General features: G+C 56.3%; 1 protein-coding gene across 2 annotated transcripts; it reads left to right on the top strand.

Moving 5' to 3' along the window:
* Window positions 1–701: 701 nt before the first annotated feature.
* On the top strand, window positions 702–17,441 carry LOC123353082 (caspase-1-like). Of its 2 annotated transcripts, none has more exons than XM_044993857.1 (9): window positions 702–919; window positions 4,207–4,479; window positions 5,376–5,473; window positions 6,953–7,126; window positions 7,454–7,688; window positions 7,815–7,967; window positions 9,192–9,301; window positions 11,165–11,269; window positions 11,398–11,451. In XM_044993857.1, exons 1-8 carry the CDS (start codon window positions 913–915, stop codon window positions 11,255–11,257), a joined length of 1,143 nt encoding a protein of 380 aa, XP_044849792.1. In that variant the 5' UTR covers window positions 702–912; the 3' UTR covers window positions 11,258–11,269; window positions 11,398–11,451. The 2 variants fall into 2 exon arrangements, with proteins under 2 accessions (XP_044849792.1, XP_044849791.1); XM_044993856.1 differs by lacking the exon at window positions 11,398–11,451 and adding an exon at window positions 13,343–17,441 and having other exon boundaries at window positions 704–919.
* The last annotated feature ends 6,042 nt before the right edge of the window (window positions 17,442–23,483 follow it).

The following is a 23,483-nucleotide window of genomic DNA, read 5'->3' as shown; positions in this document are numbered from 1 at the left end:
CCAGCAGGTGGCAGTAGCCGCCTAGTAATGACGCTGGGTTTCCTGGTGCCTAGGCAGAGCCAGGGTCTTGCATCTGCAGCAATGTTCATTGTTGCTGCCACCAGCTGGGGGGCGGACCCCCAGCCCCTCAGACTGGCCTAGACCTCACAAGACTCAGATCAGCCAGCTTGAGTTCCATTCTCTGGGTGCTCCAGGGTCCATTCGTCCAGCTTTTTTCTGCAACCAGCAGGGCTAGAAACGCAGTTTGGTGCAGCGGGCAGCCAGGGGACTCCAGAAGTTGGGACTTAAGGAAAACACCAACTATCCTGCGCCATGCAATGAAAGCGCAGGGGTTGGCAGGTGTCATTTATTCCCTGGCCCTCTGTTCCCGGTGCTCACTGCTGTGAAAGGAAGGGGGGATTATCGCGGAGAATTGTGCCTTTGCTGCACGCACTGCACAGCCCAGCTCCCTGCCCTGAGCCTGGATGCTGATCAGGGGCCTGGCTCAGAAATCCCCCGTGGGTGCCAGGCCTCAGCTGTCTCTTTAAAAGCAGCTTTGCTCCACAGAGAGGGTCGGCCAAGGTGCTGCATGGTCCGTGGCCCCCTTGCACCCTCTGAGCCCATGGGCAGGGGGCCAGGCCAGGGGGCTCCCCCAGGGTGCACTGTCACTTGGGCCAGGGCTGGGGAGAACCCTGCACCCTTGGAGGAGCAATGCCCCCTCAACCAGCCGCCTACGCTGGGCTCCGAGTGGGGCTGGGCCCTGGGCTCTGTCTGGAGCCCTGACTCCCGGCCATCCCCGCCCTGCCTGTGTGCAAGGCCCGCTCCCCTTGCACCAGCCTGAGCTTCGGGAGCGGCAGGAAGAGGAGGGGACCAGGCATCGCTTTCACTTTCCCTTACCCAGAGCTCCTGGGAGCGGTGCCTGGGCCTGGGGCGATGGCTGGTGAGTGAAGGGGCCTGGGCAGCCTGAGGCAGGAGGGTGGCTGGGCTCTGTTCCGTCCCCCTCCTCGGGCCCTGGTGCACACCCTGCCTGGGGTCTGGCAGCTGCCGGCGTGGGGCAGCCTCCGCTCCTGCCAGACACGAGGCCAGGCCTCAGGGCTTGAGTTAATGCTCCTGCCTGCTCCTCCGGGGTGGGGCTGGTGCTGTGCTCATCTCCTCCTTCCTTCGCCCCTGGATGGGGCCAGCCCCCCTCCGACCCCCCAATCCCTGCCCGCTCCCCCTGGATGGGGCCAGCCCCCTCCCACCTCCCAATCCCTGCCCGCTCCCCCTGGATGGGGCCAGCCCCCTCCCACCTCCCAATCCCTGCCCGCTCCCCCTGGATGGGGCCAGCCCCCTCCCACCTCCCAATCCCTGCCTGCTCCCCCTGCATGGGGCCAGCCCCCCTCCGACCCCCCAATCCCTGCCCGCTCTCCCTGGATGGGGCCAGCCCCCCTCTGACCCTCCAATCCCCTCCCCCTGGATGGGGCCAGCCCCCTCCCACCTCCCAATCCCTGCCCGCTCCCCCTGGATGGGGCCAGCCCCCCTTCCACCCCGTAATCCCTGCCTGTTTTGCCCCTTTAAGGGCATGGGGCCAGCCAGCCCTGTTCAGTTCTCAGCCCCAGCTGGGAAAGGGCCAGGGGGTTTCTGTGGAGGGCGGAGGGAGCAGAGCTGTGGGAGGGGGAGAGGCAGGGGTTGGGAATGGCCCTGGAGGGGGCAGGCAGGGCTCCTGCAGCCTGTTTTGTGTTACTTTGGGAGGGATTTGTTTGAAGGAATAAACCGTGTCCCGAGGGAGGGGCCCTAGGCATTGAATCCCTCCTGGGCTGGGGAGAGCTGGCCAGCAGCCCGACAGACCAGCGCCACAGCATCCCCCCCGTGCCCCACACGGAGCTGCCCCACCTGGCCAGTCAATGGCAGGAGCTCCGGGACGGCCAGGCCAAGGATCCTTTGCGATGTAGCCGGACCTGCACGCGCAGGGAGCCTCCTGCCCCAGGTGCTGAGCCCACCCGTGTGAGCTGGGGCCAGGCCCGGCTGCCTGCAATGGAAAGGTTGGGCAAAGAGCACTTGTCCAAAGAAGCTGGGTGTCGGGGGCCACTAGCTCCCTGGCTGCTAGGGGCTCAACATGCCGTCTGGGGACTGTTAGCGCTTCCCCCCGGAACCCGCTCCGCCCTCCCCGTGACAGGCTGTTCACCAGCCCCATTGACAGAAGGGGGAACGAGGGCAAAGGTTAAGGCCAACGTTCCCTTGGGTATTTAGGCCCCGAAATGGCCTGACTATTGCAGTCTGAGCCCCTCCGGGCTATTCGCACTTGGGTGCTTCGATCGGGATGTAGGTGTCTAGCTGGAGCTGGCTCTCCTGCTGGGCTGGGCGGGAGCTGGGCCTAGTCCCATCAGCGTTGGCCTTGGCAACACTGCTCCAGCCAAGAACTGCTCTGGTGTCCTCCCTGCTTCCCCTAGACCCCAAGGGCGAGCCCTGGACTGTGGACAACCTGGGAGACGAGCTTTCAGCGCTCGGTTACACACTGGCTGGAACGCCGGAGGGGTGCCGCCGCTGGAGCGGTTCGGTGAAGTCCCACCTACCCGGCTAGGAGAGGTTCTCCCATCAGCACATGCAGCCACCTCCCAAGAGACGCTAGCCCAGTGTACACCAGGGGTTAGGTCGCTTTAACTGCGTCGCTCAGGGGAGTGGATTTTTCACACCCCTGAGCCAAGTAGTTCAACTGACCGAATTTCTTAGTGTAGTCCAGGCCTTTGGGGATGTCTGCACTTCAAACGCAGCCATGAGGCCACGCCCTGCAGTGTGGAGGGGGGTTCTCCCATCACTGTTGTTTATCCACCTCCCCAAGAGGAGGCAGCTAAGTCGATGGCAGAATTCTTCCACTGTCCTAGCGCTGCCTACACTGGGGGATGGGTTGTCTAGATGCAGGCATACCGCAGAGCTACACTACAGACTTAGACTGGTATAACTGCATCGCTTGGGGGGGTGAAAAATCCACGCCCCTGAGCGCCGTAGTTACACCCACCTAGCGCTGTGTCAGTGAGAGCTTGTCCCGCGCGGAGGTGGATTAATCAAGCCAACGGGAGAAGCTCTCCCGCCGGTGTAGGAGCGTCTTCACTTAAGCGCTACAGGGGATGCAGCCTTTTCAGTGTAGACCTGCCCTGCGGCTCTCGCTCTCAGGGTGGATTGTTCTGCACCTGGGAGACGTAGCTCGGCCCGATGTGAGTTTTCGGTGTAGCCCAGCCCGAAGTTCCCTATGACGTTCCCCTCCCCCCAGCGGGCAGGCTGTAACGCAAAGGGAGCAATGTCCACATTGCGAAAGAGAAGCCAGAGAGTGTCACTCTGGGGAGGGGCGGAGCTAAGTACTCATCAGCCCTTCCAGCTCTGCCACTTCCTGCCCACTCCGTGCGGAGCCGGGCAGCTGGGCATTCTGGGTCACCAGGCTCCGGCCTTGCAGCTCCTGGAGCTCTTCGCTTTTCTCAGGGTCGCACGACCCACGGGAACGTGGCTGTGTCTGGTGCTTCCTTGCTGCTCCTGGTGCGTCAGACACGCACCCGCCCCAACCCGCACTCAGTGAAATCCCTCCACCACTGTAGCTGGCTTCCTGATGGGCTGGCATGGGCAGACGCTCCTGTTGTGTGAGCTCTCTGGTTCCACAAGGGAGCTTAATTGCTTCTTTACCCTGACTGCAAGCAGCTGTCACGACCACCAGCAGCGTCAGTGAGGTTTAACCGGACCTTTGACTCTCAAGTGAAACAGTTAAGGACATTGCCATTGGAGGTGTGAGCTAACCCCGCACCGAGTGCCTGGGACAGGTCTCCCCTGGCTGAGCGGTGCAGCCGCAGGCCGGGCTCACTGCAGGGGCTTGTCACGCCAGGAACAGTGAGGGACTCACCTTAATGAAGGCTGCGAGTCTGGAAAACAAAATGGCAGCCTCATAAAAATGTCCCAGGTTAGCGAGTCAGCCCAGTGTGTGTGCTTGGGCAGGCGCTGGAGGCTGGTGCCATGAGTGGGGAGATGGGGGGTTCTGTATGAAGGAATGTGTGGGGTGCACATGGAGGGCTGTGGGGTGGGCCATGGCTGTATCAGCTGGTCCCTATGGGAGCTCCACTAGTGCAACCCCCCTGGGAAGGAGCTGCCTGGTGCTGCCCGGTACATGCACACAGGGCCTGGCGCCGCCATGGCCAGGTACAAATACCCCGAGGGCTGGCAGGGCCCGAGGGGAGGCCCCAGGGGCTCACGTGGCTGCTCTTACAGATCGGAAGTTAAGTGACGTGCGGATCAGGTTTGTGGAGAGCGTGAGCAAGGCCGTGATCAGCACCCTCCTGGATGACCTGCTGGAGAGACGGGTGCTGAACGAGGAGGAAGTGGAGGAGGTGAAGGACAGCTACAGTAAGAAGAGTGACCAAGCCAGGTGCCTGATTGATGGGGTGAGGAAAAAGGGTGCCAAAGCCAGCGAAATATTCATCGAGCGCCTCTGCGTCAGAGATGTCCACCTGGCCACAGAGCTGGGGCTCGGCGCCCCCTCGGGTGAGTGGTGCCACAAGGGCTGGTTCTCCAATCTTGGGGGGGCTGCACACACGGGACACCCGGCTGGGCTGTGCAGGGGTTCTCCCGTGGGCACTGGCCTTTGGGAGCCCCACTCCGTGCAGGCCTCTCTCCCCTTCCAGGGGTGTGACGTGCACATGCTGGTTATTAAACCAGCTGCAAAGCCCTGGCTGCTGCCGCCCAGGCCCGTGTTTCCCGCTAGCCACAGCAATGGCAGAGCCAATGCCACGGATGTGCCTGCTCTGTCCAAACGCAGGAATTCCCCAGACCCGATTCCCAACAGGGCAGCTAGAGAGCCAGGCTGACCCACCCCTCCCTGCTGGGCATCAGCAAAGGACTGAGCAGCTTCCTGCCCGGAGCAGCAGAGGTGCTAGCACAGCCCCATGAGTGTCCTGCTGGGGACCGGGCTCCTCACGCAGGGATCTCCCCTTGGGGCGAGGGCTGGGCAGCAGCTGAGCCAGGCCCCACATGCTGCCCAGAGTGCGGAGATGCTGCCAGAGCAGGGTACCCGTGGCACAATGGGGCGGGCGTGCCCTAAGTCCACCCACCACGTTCCACGACCTGTCACTCCCAGGTGCACAGTGGCAGTCGAGGGGTGATGGAGAGGGACAACTCAGGCTGTCTCCGCTGAACGGGGGAGACTCCCCCAAGTTGGACAGTCACGGCCCTGCCTATCCCAGCCCCCCAGCAGGCCATGGTTGTGCCCTCGCCGACCCACCCCATCGCACTAGCCAGTGTGGAGGGGGAGCCACCTTGCTTTCCTGCTCCCTGTTCTGCGTTTCTCCCTCTGCCTTTCCCAGGGGGGATTTCAGGACAGCACGTGTGGCTCCCAGCTACTAACTGCCTCCTCTCAGCTAACGCAGGGTTTATGATCCCAGGGTCTGCTGCAGAAACCCAGCAAGCGCCATCTCAGGAATGGATCCAGCCCTGCCCCCGGGAATTCGTCCAGCGGATCCAGAAGGAGGAAGCAAAGGAGGTGCTCTGTGCTGCTCCCTTTGGGCTTCTCCCATGGGTGTATGCGGCAGAGACCCCAGAGCTCAGACACAGCCTGCTGGCTACAGCCAGATTTTACCTCCAGCATCGCTGCGACGGGGCCCCAGGGACCAGGGTGCAGGAGGGGTGGACACCACCATCCTGACAATTTTGCCCCCCAAGCCCTACACCTTTGTCTGTACAGTGTGGAGCCAGAGGAGAAGTGGCTGGTCTCGGCGGTCTGACAGTGTTTGATTTTAGCTGCATGGAGACTGCAAGTTGCCCCTTCCTGCCAGATACCTTTGAAGCACTGACAGCAGCATGATGGCCTGGGGCAGCTGATCCAATCCCTTGGTCGCTGCCCCCAGTGCCAGATCAGCTGTGTGGTGTCAGGGAGGGGGCGAAGCCTTGGAAGCAGCAAGATCTTTCTGAGCCCTCCCTAGGTCACCCGAGCAGGTGGGGAAGAGGAGGGCTAAGCTTCTCCGTGACAGGCAGGAGGGCGCTGCAGGCTCCTCTGTGGAGGACAATGCCCAGCCAGCCCCACGTCACTAATCACAGGCAGGTTTGCTTTATACACCGAAGACCAAGATCATCCTCATGCTCCAACGGCCCTGAAGGCAGGAGCTCCGGCCCGAGGCAGCGCTTTCCTGGGGTTCTGCGCAGCCTCACGGCCTCGTTTTCGCTAGCAGACCCCATTAGAAACCGCCGCACACACTAGCACTGCAGTAATGCTTCAGCAGCTGACACGAACTCCAGTCCGAGACCACCCCATTCTCCACTGCCTGGCTGTGCAGGGCTGGATCCTAGCTCTCCCCACGCAGCCCCTGGCCCAGCTGGCCCGGCTGTTTGGCTGTAGTGGCCCCAGCTATGTTTCCGGCTGTGTGAACAGTATCATACAGGGACTGGAGCTAAGTCTGGCTGCATCCACCACAGGGCCGCCCAGAGGATTCAGGGGGCCTGGGCCCCCTGCCGCCGAATTCCCACCGAAGACCTGGAACTTCGGCGCAGGTCCCGGGGCGGAAGAACCCCCCGCCACCGAAGACCCGGAGGGGAAGAAGCGCCAGGGGCCCAGGCCCCACGAGAGTTTTCCGGGGCCCCCGGAGCGAGTGAAGGACCCCGCTCCAGGGGCCTCGAAAAACTCTCTTGGGGGCCCCTGTGGGGCCTGGGGCAAATTGCCCCACTTGCCCCCCCTCTGGGCGGCCCTGATCCACCAGGGTGACATAGACCCTTTCCCCCACAACAACAGCCCCCATGAGAGAGTACTTGGGGGGAGCCTCTTCCTCCACAGAGACCCCACTGCCCAGGAGCCATGTGACAGTCTCCTTGTAGGGATGCTGAGGGGCATGGAGCAGAAGGGGCTCCTTGGTAATTTGAGGAGTGGTATCCTTCCTATGGGTCTTGGCGCCGTTCTGCCACGTGCACTAGGCCCCCGAAGTGAGGGCTGCGGCGTGGCCAGCCCAGCGTGAGTTTTCCTTTCTTACAGATCTATTCCATCCGGGACAAGGCGACGCGAACCCGCCTGGCCCTCATCATCTGTAATGTTGAGTTTGAGCGTCTCCGCAGGAGGGATGGGGCTGACGTGGATGTGAAAGGGATGAAGCAGCTTCTAGAAGGGCTGGGATACAAAGTGGAAACCCACTGCAACTTAAACGCCCAGGTACAGAACCTCCCCAAGCCACAGTGACTGTCCCAGGCCCCTGGGGAAGGTGCTGTGACCTTTGCTTGGTTCATTCCTGGCTCAGGCCCCCCCTTGGCAGGGGTCTTGGGGCTGGTTCCTCCTAGGAGCTGCCAGTAGGGGGACGTCGGATCCCTCCCCAAGCCCTCTCTGGGATGGGAACACTCTCGCCATGGGAATCCTCCATCCAAGAGGGCACTGGCTGCTGCCGCTGGAGGTCTTACCCCTGCCCCCAACGGTGCCCTCAGGAGTAGCCGTCATTCTTCTGGCTGCTGTTCACTGACACTGCTGCCCCCACGTTGCTTTCAGGCCATGGCGGAGACCCTGAAGCAGTTTGCTGCTCGGAATGAGCACCAGACCTCGGATAGCACCTTCCTCGTGCTCATGTCTCATGGCGTCAGGGCTGGCCTGTGCGGGACAAATTGCCAAGACGAGTCCAAAGACATCCTTCCTATTGACACCATCTACAGCACCTTCAACAACAAGAACTGCCAGGCACTGCTGGGAAAACCCAAAGTGATCATCATTCAGGCCTGCCGTGGGGGTGAGTCTGCACTCTGGGCCAGGGCGGGTGGCCTGCCACCAGGGGAAGGGCACCCCCTGGAATGAGGGTGTGGGAGAGGGAAAACATGGCCTGCTCTTGGCCGTAACTGGTGCCCATGTTTCCCAGAGAACCGCGGACAGGTGTGGGTGAGTGACTCTGCAGAGCTCCCTGGAGACGGCTCCAGCCTCGCTCCGCTGCCTCCTGAAGGATTAGAAGATGATGCAAGTCGCCGAATCCACGTGGAGACCGATTTCATCTGTTTGCATGCTACAACGCCAGGTAACTGGCTGCCAGCAGCAGGCCCGGGGCTGGGGGCGGGCGGGGCTGTGCTGGGACATGCACAGAGAGCATTGGCTCTAAATGGGCTGAGCCCATGTATCCAGTTCTGCCTGGGGACCCTCCCAACCCCGATCTGCTCTCTCTGCTCTGCTGATCTGCTCCCCCCATGGCCTCCAACGGCCTCCTCCTGGCCAGTCCTTAGGGCCTCTCCCCCAGCCCTGGCCCTGCCGCGGTGGGGAGAGACGCTCTCCCCCAGCCCTGGCCCTGCCACAGTGGGGAGAGATGCTCTCCCCCAGCCCCGGACCTGCTGCGGGAGAGAGGGCTGGGGAGAGTCCTCTCTCCCTGCCACAGCCCCGGGGGCAGCCTGCACCCCAAACACCTCATCCCCAGCACCACCCCAGAGCCCTCACCCCCGCCCCCACAACCCAACCCTGAGCCCCCTCCCACACTCCGAACCCTTTGGCCCCACCCCCGCCACACATCACCTCCACATTGATTCACAGAACAAAGTTCATTCCGCACATGGATGTAAAGAATTAGAGGGACACTGGCTGGAGGCCTCGTTTGAAAGCCAAGTTTAGGTGCTGGAGCACAAGCCGCTCAACCGACTGCCTGGAGTCAGCCCAGGCCAGCCCGTGTACCAGGAAGTCCAGAGGCTCATTCCTGACAGCACCTAGAGCCAGGAGTTGCACTCAGTCTCCAGTAGGCTCTTGGACCCCGGCCAGTGCTGCGTATCTAGCTCTGCAGAGGGAACTGAGCAGAGCCTGGCTCGACAGAGGGGGGGTAGCAGGGTGTGGTACTGCAGTGCAGTCAGGGCCATTGACCTGGATTTCCTGCAGGAGAGCTGTGACCCAGAGACCTGGAATGGGAAGCCCTCTGGTCAGCGAGCTTTTCCAGAAAGAGCTAGGAAGGGCTCTGCTTGGCACAGTGCTGTGTCTGTGGCAATCCCTCGCAGCCCTCCATTGCCAATGAACAGTCTTACCAGCCTGACCTGCCTCTTCCTCTCCCCACCCCACAGCGACTGGGCCAGAACGGCTCAGCTTTGCCCTCCTAGTCATTCCTCTTCACTTCCCTTAACTTCAGCCTCACTGAGAACTCCCAGCTGCTCTGTGAAGGGTGAAATCCCTTTGCCAGCCCCAGCCACCCCCCCCTCCAGTGTCTGTTGTAGTCTAGAGGGAGAGGCAGCCCTGCCCCACGGTGTATAACAGCCTTTTGTCTCCACAGACACTTTGTCCTGGAGATCTCCAAAAACTGGCTCCGTCTTCATCACCCGTCTGATAGAGCAGCTCCGAACCAATGCCTGCCGCTTCCCCTTGGAGGAGATCTTCCGACAGGTGACTGTCCTTCCTGCTGGGTGACTGGGAACGACCCCCCTGCTAGCGATCAGCAGTACCGCAGCAGGGACCTGTCCTCAGCCCCATGAGGAGCAAATCATTCCCCTACAGGCGTCCACAGTGCACAGGATATTAAACTCATGCTCCGTGTCTGTTTGACCGGGGGAATCTTAGCAGAGTTCACAGCGCACGTCTTCAGGGCAATCTGAGAGGAGAGGCAATGGCCTGGCTGGACCCACAAAGGGACAGGCCTTGCAATGCCGAACTGGAAGCAACCTGCCACCTAGTGGCTTCCACACACTGTGAGCTAGCCCCCAGCTCCCTGTGCAGTGCATGGGGGGAGACAGGTGCCGAAGGATGGGATCCCCAAAAGCCAGCCCAGAAGGTGGGGAGCCACCTGAGCTGGCCAATGGGAGCTACCAATGAGAGGGGGGTGTACTAAGCTCCACCCCTCGTAGAGTGTTAGGCAGCTAAGCCCAGGCTGCAGGGAGGTGCCTGTCTCTCCTTGTGACCACAGCCAGGAACCTCCCTGTGTGAGCTGTTTCTTGCAGGAAGAGTGGTGGTGCACTGTTGCGTTGCAGTGCCTCTCAGGCGGGCACTGGACAGAACCCAGCAATCAATGTGATTGGTAGTAAAGTCATTTATTTCTCTCCAGCATGCTCTTATATACAATTATGGCAAGCAATTAAGCAGTTGCTAATTGGTTAATAAAATACACACAGCCACAGCTGTAACTTCATAGGGTAATTATTCTCCTGTACAACTTTCTAATTTATTATCCTGTTTACTGCCTACTTGGCAGCTGAGAACCAACCCAAGGCCACTTAGCCTCTAACATACCCAAACATAACCATGTGCCAAATTCCCACAGTGCACCCCAGATAGCCACGGGTGGGGGCGTCCTCCCTCATAACTAAGGCTAAGATTCTGTCACGGGTAGTTTTAGTAAAAGTCACAGACAGGTCGTGGGCAATGAACAAAAATTCACAGAAGCCCACGACCTGTCCCTGACTTTTACTAAAAATAACAGTGGGGTCTGACCCCCCGGGGGAGTGAAGCTCGAGCCCCGTGGAGGGGACACTGACAACCCAAGTGGGGCCGGGGGGGGGGGAAGTAAGTAAATGAACAATTTACTCCCGCTGCACAGCTGGTAAGTGCAGACCCTGGCAGCTCTGCTGGGAAGTGACCGCGGGACATTCTCTGCATCAGTCTCACTCACACAAATCACAGTGTTTAAGGCCAGAAGGGACCATTGCGATGATCTAGTCTGACCTCCTGCATAACGCAGGCCAGGGAACCTCACCCAATAATTCCTGCATCAAGCCCTGATCCTCTCCCCATCTTCTCTCCAAGCCTGCTGGGGGAGGCAGATTTTTGTCCATTTCTTCTCCCAGCTGGGACCCTGGTTCCTCCACACTGTTCCCTCCCCCCTCCAGCCCCTTTTCCTTCCTCTCGCTCACCAGCTGCCAGGAAACCTTCCAGCTCCACCTGCCATCCAGCTCTCAGGGCCACTGCCCCGGAAAGTTCGTTCAGAAATGGTTTTGGTGACCACAGCAGCGTTCCTTGTTCTTGGGCCCAACAGGAGCAGCCTGGGCATGCCTGCCTGACAGACGGCAGCATGTACTGTGACATGCATAGCATGTGAGGCGTTCGTATCAGAGGTGGCTCAAGCACGCAGGTAGAGGGGCAGCCTGGCTGTCGTTATCATCATGCAGATTCCCAGGGGAACGTCTGCTCTTGATTCTGCCGATTCTCCCCGATGTTATTCAAGCTCCGGGCTTTCTAGTAGCAGATTGTTTTGTGTTTAACGTGCTGCCGGTCCCCTGGAATTGTGACCGATCTGACCTCTCCTCCCCATCTCAGGTCCAGTTCTCCTTTCAAGATTTTCCTGATCAGATGCCCACCAAGGAAAGAACTACCATGATAAAAAAGTTCTACCTGTTCCCAGGTCATTAGAACCAGCCCACAGTAAGTATCTTGTTCTGGAGTCTCTCAACAAACATTTCTACTATGACCAGTAACTGCACATGTTTTTAAGGGACGGGGCTCTTGTTCCAGATGTAGCTTGTAAATTCACCTTCCATTCTCGATTCCAGATTGCCCAAGGTCTGGCAGATTGAGATTCCACTTCAAAGGCAGCTTCTCCCCTTACGTTAGAGTTCAGGCAAGTTAGATCTCACCATCCTCTGAACTGAACTAAAATCTTCTCTCCATAGATGCTGGCTGTTTGAAGGGCCTGGATAGACAAGTTCTAGTAGCCAAAACTTTCTGTGGCTAATCTTCTCTTCTTAGAGCAGCTTTGTGCTTGAGAAATGAGTGACACGTAGCACAGAAAGGGACTTTTAATTCTAGGGAGACACAGGAGAAGCCACAAGACACTAGCCAAGCACAGTTCTGCCCTGAACAGTTACACCTCTCCAGGAAGGAAGAGGAAAGAAGCAAGAGGAGAGGGAACCTCGGCATCTGGGGAGTGTCATTTCAATCCCTAGTAAAGCAATGTAATAAATAGAAAAGACTGTAATCCTCTCCAGGGCAATGGAACTCTGAGCAGGAAGCAGCATGGGGCGGAGGGGCAAACCATCTCAGACAAACAATAGCTTCTCTGAGACTGACCCATAAAGTCAGTGGCGAATGGGAATGCAGCAGCTACAATAGCTGGATAGTAAAGTGGGAGTTTATTATACTCTTAGCTGAAATGATCTCCCACTGGGCTGGCTGAGGAGGGAGGGATAGCTCAGGGGTTTGAGCATTGGCCTTATAAATCCAGCGTTGTGAGTTCAATTCTCCAGGGGGCCATTTGGGGCAAAAATCAGTACTTGGCCCTGCTAGTGAAGGCAGGGGGCTGGACTCAATGACCTTCCAGTTGCAGGGAGGGATAGCTTGGTGGCTTGAGCACTGGCCTGCTAAACCCAGGATTGTGAGTTCAATCCTTGAGGGGGCCACTTAGGGATCTGGGGCAAAAATGTGGGGATTGGTCCTGCTTTGAGCAGGGCGTTGGACTAGATACCTCCTGAGGTCCCTTCCAACCCTGAGATTCTATGAGATGCTCCTTGGGGTGGAAAACCAGCAGGAGGCTCAGGAAAGAAACGATCAGCAGCAATGTATCATGTGGGAAGAAGTGTTAGATCTGCTTTTATCAAATATGTGCCGTTGTGAAGGAAGAGAGAGGAGTAAGCTGGGATCATTAACAGGCACATGGCCAATCCCAGGGTGTAGAAACGTGGGCAGGAAATAACAAAATGAGATTCATGGTGGAGAAATGCAGAAAATTCCTTTAGTGAAAAACCCCCAGCCAGGAAGCAGCGCTGCTGAGCGGGAGCGTGGGGCTTTGGTAGCCAGGAGTTGTAGTGCAGTAAGCCAGCGACTTGCGTTAGATACAGGGAAAGCAAATGACAGAGCAAGCGCGAGTTGACTCTTTGCACACTCTGTTCTGGGCACAGCATCACCAGCAAGGCACTGACCCATTGGAGGGAGTCACAGAAGAGCAAAAGACAGTTCATTGCAATGGAGGTTCCAGGCACATGTGTAAACTGGTTGTAAAACCCATGTGCAGAGCAGACAGATGTGCACAACCCCCCCCTCAAGCTCCCCAAATTCAGCCTCTTCCCACCCCCTCCCCCCAAACTCCTGACCCTGGAGACCAGAAGCAATGGCCCATTTACTGGATCAGCCTGGGAGGCAGGGGAAGGGATATTGATGAGAACCACTGAGATGCAGAATCGCTGGTGGAAGAGCCAGTGTCTCTCTTTCTGGGACCGTCTTTGCTGAGGAAGGAAGTGGCAGGATGTTCAGAGCTGCATTTACACTCAGCAGGGACCAGCCTTGTGCTCTACCCTGCTACTGCTGCCTTCAAGGGTATAATACCCCTAAGAGCTAAGGGAGTTCCCCAGGCTCACCCGAAGGAGCTCAGGCTCAGGAACGAGACTCCCGCACACATGGCATCCTTAGCGAATGCAACGTCCCTCCTGGGGAGGAAGAGCCAGTGTGGCCTGTGCTGCCAAGCTGCACTGGTGAACTGTCGCTCTTTTCTCTCCTCTCCAGATAAGACAGAGCATGTCCCATGGGGGCCCTGCCGCAGTCAGCATCAGCACCTTCCTGAAGGACAGCGTCTGCACATTCAGCATTGGCACAAAGCTCCTGCTGCCTGCACACTTTCCTCTGAACTGCCAGAAGTGCCTTCAACTTCTCACCAAAGCTCCTGCCGCCTGCACGCTTTCCTCTGAACTGCCAGAAGTGCCTTCAACTTCTCACCAAAGCTCCTGCCGCCTGCACGCTTTCCTCTGAACTGCCAGAAGTGCCTTCAACTTCTCACCAAAGCTCCTGCTGCCTGCACGCTTTCCTCTGAACTGCCAGAAGTGCCTTCAACTTCTCACCAAAGCTCCTGCTGCCTGCACACGTTCCACCTGTAGCTTTCCTCTGAACTGCCAGAAGTGCCTTCAACTTCTCACCAGCCCCTTCCTTTGTGGAAGTGCCTCCTCTTTGTGACAGGACAACGGTAGCATGAGCCTGAAGGTCCTGCTGCCACATCTCTATAAAATGGCTCTTCCTAGCAAGGGACAGCAGAACCCCCCAGCTATCTAGCTCCTACAGCACTGGCATCCCAGAGGACTCTGTCCCTGAGATCCAGTTCACACTCTGATCATTCCCCTCCGGTAGCCGGACTTTGAGTCCCCAGGACAGTCAGACAAGTGAGTCTCAGCCACATCCTTCTTGGTAAATAGCTGGCGTCTCCCATTAAGGATAGCAACAGCAGGGGCGTCTTCACTGTAGTTAGCCCAGGCTCCTGTCCCCTCCCTTCCGCATACAAAACCCTCTCATCTGGGCTTGCCACCCGGGTTAGCTGCCCCAGCTGAGGATGGCTTCGAGCGTGGTGCTGCTTTCACTGGGGCTGGGAGCCTGCCCACTTTGCCGCGAGGATGCAGCTAAATCACTCGAGTGCTGACTGTGCACCTCTGCCTTCCCACAGTCCCTCCCAGGTGCCCAGGACAGGCGTGTCCCACTAACACGCTGGGAAAGAGTCATGCAGCGTCTCACCTTACAGCAGCACAAAGAACCATGGGCTTTGCCCCAAATGCGCTAGCGACTCGCAGGGGAGCGCAGCACCAGTGTGGATGCAGTAACTCGGTGGGGCTTTGCAACGTGGCTGCTCCCGGCCAGGTTAGACTAACCCAGTGCTCTCACCCGGGCTGACTCTGGGAACGCTCGTCTGCTGAACTCTGAGGGGAACATGGAGTGTGGCAGCAGCCGCCTCCTCCCGCTATCAGCGATTCAGACCCCCTGGAATGGAAGGGGCCTGTGTCTTTTCCCCTGACAGTGAGGCCGGGTTGACTGAGCTCACTCCAAGTCATCCCCACTAGATGGCAGCCAGGCTGAGCCTTGAATAGCTGCTGTGGGGATTTCCCAACCTCACTGAGCTGTTCGCTACCTTGTTCTCGGTCTTCGTAGTTACAGGGCCACATTCTGCCCGGTGTCAGCTCCAGACTTCGAGTGCCGAGGCTGCAAGTGGCCCATGAAATTTGGGTTAGTGCTTAACCCACATTTCTCTATTAAAACCTAAGCCTGTTACTTCTGTCCTTGGCCGCAGTGCTGAGAGCCGATCCCTTTCCCCAATAGAGCAGCCCTTTCCATCCTTAGTGATGAGCGAGAGACACCCATCTACACCACTGCAAGGCAAGACCATCAGGAAGGGAGCAGGGTTCTTTGGTGTGCTCCATGGGGGTAGAACTAGGAGTAATGGGGTGAAGTGATGAAAGGAGAATTTCGCGTTGTTGCTTTCAGGGCTACTCCTATGGCTGGGGTGAGGGAGTAAGTGACTCCTGGGACCAGAGGTGTCCTTGCCCCTCTCAGCGGTTGCGTTGATTTCTGGGCACACTTTCTCTGGTTTCCGTCTCATTGCCTGTGGTTACTTTTATAGCTGGTTCACCATGTTCTTGAAAAGCGATGAGTGTAGGCAGGGCCGGCTCTACTGTTTTTGCCGCCCCAAGGAGTGTGCCGAATTGCCACCGCGGATGGCAGGGGCAGTCTGTGTGCCGTTAGGGCGGCATGCGTGTTTCTGCGGCAGCGGCAATTCAGCGGCAGCTTCTGTCTTCAACCAGAAGACACTTCGCTAGTCTCTCTCAGAAAATGGTGGTACCTCTGTAACACTGACAGATCCCTGTCCTGTCCCTGGCTTTTACTTCGCTGCCCTGGAAAGCTGAACATAGAAGCTGCCGCCGAATTGCCGCCGCGGCGGCAGCGGAAATGCGCGTGCCGCCCTAAGGGCACTCGGACTGCCCCCGCCGTCCGCGGCGGCAATTCGGCTCGCTCCTTGGGGGCAAAAACACACAGACTGCCACCCCTTGCAGATTGCTGCCCCAAGCACCTGCTTGGAATGCTAGTGCCTGGAGCCGGCCCTGAGTGTAGGGACGGGAGCGGCAGTTTGGGGGGTCTTAGAGACATCAGAACCCATCTCGGGGCCAGTTTAAAAAATACTTTTCTGTGCTTGTGAGCACCTCTTTGTGCCCTCATTTCCAGAGACACCGAGAACCAGCAGTTCCTGTTAGCTCCAGTTCGATTTCATACATTCCAAGGAAAAAAGGGACCATTGTGACCTTCTAGTGTGACCTCCTGTAGAGCACAGGCCAGAGACCTGCCTGAACATAATTCCTAGAGCAGAGCTTTGAGAAAAGCAGCCCGTCTTGGCTGAAAAATTGCCAGTGATGAACAACCCACCAGGACTCTTGGTAAATTGTTCCAAGTCCAGCTGTGGGTGCTCAGCCCTCCTAGAAATCAAGCCCTTGGTACCTCCCAGACTTCTCTGATTGTATTCCCAAAGCAGAGCTAGGAGAACCTGGGGCTCCATGCAGAGTATTTCTCCCGGAAACGCCAGCCCCTCAGGGACCATGAAGTGGTGCAAGGACATCAGCCTCTGCAATGCAGGCTCCATCACAGCCCCCGCTTGGTGCTATTGCATTAGAAGCAGCGAAATCCCCAGCTGTCTGAACCCACTTCTGCAGCAACACCTAAAGAGTCATCACTATCCCTCTTTCCTGCCATCGAGGGGCCGCAAGGAACACTCCATATTTACTAATCAAACTCAACTCAGTGCCTGCTAAGCCAACAGCTACAGTGTAGGACTAAGGTAGCAGAAAAAAAGGGAAGAGATGGGGGCCGGGAGCGACTGTGTCTGAACCTGAGGACTGAGGTATAATAGTGTCTGCATGCGTCTCGCCCACAGAATTCCTTTGTACATTGAAAATGGGCCTTTCACAACGTTCTGCCAAAGGGCCTCACATTCATGCACTGGCTTTGCCTTTGCAAGCAGAAGGGGAAGTGCCTTTTCCTCCTTATGCTTTGTGTCTGTCTGCAACCTCTGACCCTCCCTTCAGATGCTGTTAGGCTTACTGGCCTGTGATTGCCAGGACTGCCTCTGGAGCCTTTTTTAAAAATCAGGGTTGCATTAGCTACATTCCAGTCATCTGATAGAGAGGCTGATTTAAGCAATAGGTTAAATACCACCATTAGTAGTTCTGCAATTTTATATTTGAGTTCCTTCAGAACACTTTGGTGATACCACCTGGTCCTGGTGACTTATTACTGTTTAATTTATCAACTTGTGACAGAGCCTCTTTTATTGACACCTCAAGCTGGGACAGTTCCTCAGATGTGTTGCCTAAAAAGAATGGCTCGGGTGTGGGGATCTCCCCGTATCCTCTACAGTGAAAACCAATGCAAAGAATGTATTTAGCTTCTCTGCAACACCCTTGTCTTCCTTCAGTGCTCGTTTAGTACCTCGATCACCCAGTGGCCCCACTGACTGTTTGGTGGGTATACTTAAAAGAAATGTTGCTGTTAGTGTTTGTGTCTTTGAATTCGTTCTTGGCCTGCCTTAGCATACTTTTCCACTGACTTGGCAGAACTTATGCTCCTTTTTATTTATTTTTCAGTAGGATTTGACTTCCAGTTTTTGAAGGATGCCTCTAACCACTTATTTTATTCTGCTGTTAAGCTATGGTGGCATTTTTGGAGGGTGAGGGTACATAAGAACGGCCGTACCGGGTCAGACCAAAGGTCCATCTAGCCCAGTATCTGTCTACCGACAGTGGCCAATGCCAGGTGCCCCTGAGGGAGTGAACCTAACAGGCAGTGATCAAGTGATCTCTCTCCTGCCATCCATCTCCATCCTCTGACGAACAGAGGCTAGGGACACCATTCTTACCCATCCTGGCTAATAGCCATTTATGGACTTAGCCACCATGAATTTATCCAGTCCCCTTTTAAACATTGTTATAGTCCTAGCCTTCACAACCTCCTCAGGTAAGGAGTTCCACAAGTTGACTGTGCGCTGCGTGAAGAAGAACTTCCTTTTATTTGTTTTAAACCTGCTGCCTATTAATTTCATTTGGTGACCCCTAGTTCTTGTATTATGGGAATAAGTAAATAACTTTTCCTTATCCACTTTCTCAACATCACTCATGATTTTATATACCTCTATCATGTCCCCCCCTTAGTCTTCTCTTTTCCAAACTGAAGAGTCCTAGCCTCTTTAATCTTTCCTCATATTACATTTAGTTTGAGCCTCTATTATGGTGCTTTTAAAGAGTGTCCATGCAGTGGCAGGGACTAGGGGCCGGGAAGGTCATCTCTCTCAGAACCAGGGTCCCAGACTTGAGATGCGCCTGCTGCTTCACTTACACTCAGTTCACATCTGGAAGATTTTAGCAGGCACAGAAAGGCTAGAACCTCACTTTTGTGTTTCAGTGGCAGTCAGTTCTGCAGAATGTGAATGCCTTGTCGTGTGTTTTAAAGCCATCAAGCAGGCTGGTTGCATCCCCCAGCTGGGTGCTTGTCACCTTGGCTCCACTTGCATTTCCTTGCAACTTGTCTTGAAGGAAAAGGAACATGCTTTCTTTAATCATGCTGGAGTTCATATTCTTCCAGACATTCCAAAAGCCACATAGATAGGCTGAATAAGCTATTAGTGCTCTGCTCTGATTTTATTACTATAGGATTCCCTGCCTCAGTTTGCTCCTCCTCCCTGAGCAGAAGTTGCTGACAGTCACTAAATATTCTGCTGTTAAACCCTGGGAAAGCATTTTCATCTTCCCTGGCTAGAGAAAAGGAGGTTGGTTCTGAAATAGGGTTCTGTTTTCCTAGTACCAATTTTTTAAAGTGCGCTCACAGCCAGCAATGAACCTGTTTATCATTGTTTCTAAAGCCATGAAATCAATGCTTTTATGCTATGCCTGTATTTACTTAAGGTGACCAACTGTTTTTTCATTTTCATCTTTCTTTCCTCCCAAGATGTTTCACCATTCTGGCAAAACCTGGACACCATTATAAATGATTTCCCCAATAACATGATTTGTTTCTTATTATGACACTTTGCATTTCAAATTAGAAAAATTAAACAAAAGGTGATTGACATCCCTCCTCACAGCGAGCTGCATTAGCTGTGGAATGATGCTGCTAAATCACTGGTAGAATCCCTGCTGGCTGAGTGATTTAAGGTGCTGGGGAATACGCTGCAAGCCCTAGAGCTGAGACACATCACGACCAATAGGCTTGGTCCATCCCTAACCTACCTGATCTTCAGAAATGCTACAGTTCTCTAGAGTCTCCATCCCCAAGTGCTGGACATCCGTCTACACGCCACTGAACGGCAGCCCCCTCTGGAGCGAAAGGCAGCCATCATCATACAACACTGCAGAAGGGCAAACGCTGGCTAAGCGCACTAGACAAACCCTATGGAGAGCGCTAAGGGATCCAGCTGTAGGGACTATGGGGGCAGCTGACTAGCCAATACACAGTAAACTGCTCGGACTGAATCGCTACTGCACAAGGGTGAAGACGTGAGGTGATCCTGCACAGATCGAACCTGCAGTTCCAGGGAGCCTGGGGATTTCCAGACCATGGTCAGGCCACTAAGCCAATGGGGGATGGTGTCAAAGGAGTTACAGAAAACACTTGGCCCATTACATCTCTCTGCTGTCATCTTTGCTGTAGGCCAGGAACGTCCAACCTGAGGCCCCGGAGGGTGCAAAGTAGATACTATGTATTTGATGATGGGCTGAGCCACACCCTTAATTTTTAAATGGAAGCGTGTAATGCTCCCTCCCCTCCTGGTCGGAGGGAGGCCGCTCAGGCTAGTCCTATGGGGTCAGGACCAGAGTCTGTAAGACAGGCTAATAGTGAATACCGGGCTTTAACCTGGACTGGGTCACCTCAGGTAATCAGCCCTCACCTACAGTCGGTCAGGTCTGGCTGGGCCTGGGCAGAGCTCAGGCAGCTACCAAGCAAATAGTCTTTCAGGGGCTGGCTTCAGCTGGAGTGGAGCTCAGGCAGCCAGAAAACATAGTCTCTAAGGTGAGTGGTGAAGGAGCTCCTATTCTGGGCTAGAGGCTCCTTGCACTGGGTTTGGGGTCCACCACCCGGGGTGGGGTAGCAGGGGGACACAGGCCCACCCTACTCCATCGCGTCCCAGCCCAGGGCCCTGGCAGGATTGGCTGCCCCTGTGTCGGCAGGGATCCAGCCGCAACACACCGACTGAGCCATGCCAGGCTCTGCAGCCGGCTGCTCCGTGGCTGCCCCTGGGCTACTTCCTGCGGCCTCCAGGCCTCTTCCAGCTCTTTGGGGTAAACGGCAGTGGGTACTCTGGGCCAGTCCTCGTCCACACCAGGCAATCGGGAACAGCCAGGCGCAGGTTCAGGCCGAGCATCCTCCTCCGTTGCAGGCTCTCCCTCAACTGAGCTGCCGGGCCGGCCTTTTATACTTCCGGCCCCGCCCCGGTACTTCTGGCAAGGGGGGCGGGGTGGTCTAGGCTCTGCCCTCCAAGGGACGTCTAATGCTCCCTCCCCCTCCCAGTCGGAGGGAGGCCACTCAGCCTCACTACAAAGCGTCTAAGCGCATGTCTACATATGCAGCATGTCTGGTGAAGATGCTCTGTGCCGACAGGAGAAAGCTCTCCCATTGGCGTAAAACACCACCTCCCTGAGCAGCAGATGCGATGTCAGTGGTAGAAGCTCTTCCACCGACCTAGCGCTGTGCACACTAGTGCTTACTTCACTCACGGGGGTGGACTGTTCACACCCCTGAGTGACATAAGTTTTGCCACCATAGGCAGTAGTGTAGACATAGCCTGAATCAACTGCATTGCTATGTCATCCCCAGCAGCCTCCCACCACTTCCAGTGCAGCTCGTGTGTGAGCTGGCCAAGCTCTGAGAAGCTGCTGTCTCTTGTCTGCATCACAGGGGAAAGGGAGAAGGAAGCGCTGGGTGCTCCATCACCTGCTTCCCTGATGGGCTGTGATGGGAGAGACATTGTGATATCAAACAATAACCCACTGCTAGCGGCAGGGGAGGAACTCAGCTGACTCTGCCTGAGGCTAGAGCAGTGCCTGGTGAAGGATGGCTCCGGTCTCCTACAGGGACAGCCCGGGTGAGGGAAAGTGCAGGGGAAGCCAAGAACCAGTTACAGCTATCGCAGTCTCTGCCCCAGCCCTGGTACAGAACTGTCTGGGAGATGCTGCTCTAACTTATGCCAGCTGGCAACAGTCCCCAAGGGACCACACACCAACTGGGGACAGCCAGAGTGCAGCCGCGTCCTTCTCACCCGAGGGCACCCCTTTCCACCAGCGGCGGAAGAGCTGGCTATAAAGCTATACTCCAGTGCTCGGGGCTTCTCCCAACCAGTGGCATTCCCAGCAGGGGTTGGGGGTGGCTTCCTACCCTTTGCTCCACATCAGAAGTGGGAAGGGAGGGGAACAGAGCAGAGAATCTGCCCTAAAGTATGGATTGTGGCCGCCTGATCTTTCTGACATAACGTTTGGCACTAGAGCTACAAAGGACAGACACCAATTACTCCTGAGGACATTTTGTGCCAAAAAATTAACACGTCTGCTCAAAAAAATATACAAATTCTGCAAAATTGTGCAGACTTTATTTGTCAAATCAATGTGGAGGCTCCAGCGTGGCATTGGGAGCACAGGCCCCTAGCTGCACAGAGGTGGGAGATCACTGTGCTGCTCTGCTCCATGCCCCGACACGGACTCAATGGTGAGGCTGCACCCAATCCTGACATGGCGCAAGGACCCGGCTTGCCCCAGAAACACCTCAGGGTCCTGCCCCTCTGTGCCAGGTGCACCAGGTGCTGGCAGGCAGGCTCAGCAAGGCAGGATCCAAGTGTGGAGGGGCTCAGTGTGGGGGGATCCACGTGTGGGTTAAGAGGTTTCTGTGTGGGGCAATTTGGGTGCAGGCAGCTCAATGGGGGATTTGGGTGTGGGGGGGGATCTGGATGCATAGGGGCTTGTTGGGGGGTTCTGGGTGCAATGGTAATGGGACTTTGCAGCAGGGTCCAGGTGAAGGTGGTTGGGGCTCAGCAGGGGGTGTCTGGGTGTGTGGGGGATAGAGCTTGGTGGGGGGGGGTCTGGGTGTGGGGGGCTCAATGGGGAGGTCCAGATGCTGGGGGAGTGGGGCTCAATGAGGTGGGGATCCAGGTGCAGCTGGCTGGGGCTTGGGAGGGGGGGAGATCCAGGTGTGGGTGGCTTGCTGGGTTGGTCCAGGTGCAGGGGGAGTGGGGCTCATGGGGGGGGGGCTCTGAGTGCACGGGTGAGGCTTGGCAGGAGGGTCTGGGTATGAGAGGGTCTGGATGGGGGAGCAGCTCCCTGTACAGGATCCCTCCCCCAGCAGCTAAGGAACGAAAGGTGCAGGAAATGGTGGGTGGGGGTGGAGGAGTTTGCAGAGCTTCTTGCAGCTGGGGGAGAAATCTGGGGGCGGGTCTCACCCACCCCGGATGCCATGCAGGGGAAGAGGAAGTCCCGTCCTCCCTAGTCCAGCCAGGACTAGCAGGTGAGCCTGGCACAGGGTAGGAACCACCTGCCGGGTCTTCCCCAATCCCGCCCCTGCACCACAGTGATTTACAGCTCTGCAGGCTGCCATGGGTCCCTGAAACACACTGCTGGGGAGCCACTCTTGTGGCTTCCCTTTGCGAAAGTCATTTTTCTGCAGGGAAGCAAAGCAAACTGTGGGGGACTTATATTCTGCACATGCGCAGTGGCACAGAATTCCCCCAGGAGTAACCAATGCTCAAGATCCCAAATGCCCAGTTTTCTTTACAGTTCTCCATAGGCCTTATCTTCTAGCCCTTTTTTCTCATTGTTGTTTCCCTCCTCTGAAATCCAGTGTGCATATCTGTTGTTTGCAAAAAGGCAGAGGATCAGTGTGCTCCAGGGGTGACTGCTCTGAATTTGCAGTGTAGTTGTAGATTTCCACCACAACTTCAGCAACCACTACCTGTCCATTAAACTCTCCCTGTAACACTTCCACACTAGCATCAACTTCCTCCACACCACAATCAGCTTCAACAATGGAACTCTACAGACAACCATATGTCTCACAACTGAGAGTGCCAGTCTCCGGTCAGACTGTCAGAAAGCAGGGCAGACACCCCAAACTGCTGGTATGTTCTATGATTAGATTTCACCAAGCTCCTGGATTACTATCTCAATCTCCCCATGGAGCCACAGGCAGTCCCCTTAGGTGTCCAGCCAAACTTACCACCTGGACAAACTGGACTTACTGATATTGGTCACATTAACAAAAAAAACCACCACACTGTATTAGGTTCTTCCAGTCCCAAAGGGCCAGTCGCTTACCCCAGGTCCAGGTATACTCCAGATCTCACCAAAGACAACGCTGAACCCAACTTTCTCTAGTAAACTAACTAAAGATTTATTAGTGAAGAAAAAAAGAGATGAGAGTTATTAAGAGGTTACAGCAGATAAAATACACTGATTTACTTGCAAAGTTTTTAAGTCCAAATGATAGCAGAGGTATTTTAATTTGCTAGTACCTCTCTCAGGGTTACCTAGAATGGCCTTAGGGATCTCTGTCCAACTGCTCAGAATCCCCCGTCAGAATTCATCAGTCCAGAGATGAAGGATCGCTCCCAGGGCACACTTTTATATCTGTCTTCATAGGCGCTGACTCCAGGGCTGGAGCACCCACGGAAAAAAATTAGTGGATGCGTAGCACCCACCGGCAGCTAGCTCCCCACTCTTCTACAGCGCCTCCTGTGCACTAGCAGCCATACCGATCGATTCCTCCCCCTCCGTCCCAGTGCCTCCAGCCCGCCACAATCAGCTGTTTCCCGGAGTGCAGGAGGTGCCGGGGGGAGAAGCGGGGATGGGTGCACTCAGAAGAGGGG

The sequence above is a fragment of the Mauremys mutica genome, chromosome 19 (genome assembly GCF_020497125.1).
Source record: "Mauremys mutica isolate MM-2020 ecotype Southern chromosome 19, ASM2049712v1, whole genome shotgun sequence".
NCBI lineage: Eukaryota > Metazoa > Chordata > Testudines > Geoemydidae > Mauremys > Mauremys mutica.
Note: the sequence above shows the minus strand (reverse complement) of the source record. Positions and strands in the feature narration are given on the sequence as shown.

Bases quoted from the DNA above. Each gene is read 5' to 3' on its own strand.
- LOC123353082 (XM_044993856.1), top strand. The intron at 5,474-6,952 runs GTGCTCTGTGCT...CCTTTCTTACAG, and splicing joins AGAAGGAGGAAGCAAAGGAG to ATCTATTCCATCCGGGACAA. The intron at 7,968-9,191 runs GTAACTGGCTGC...TTGTCTCCACAG, and splicing joins TTTGCATGCTACAACGCCAG to ACACTTTGTCCTGGAGATCT.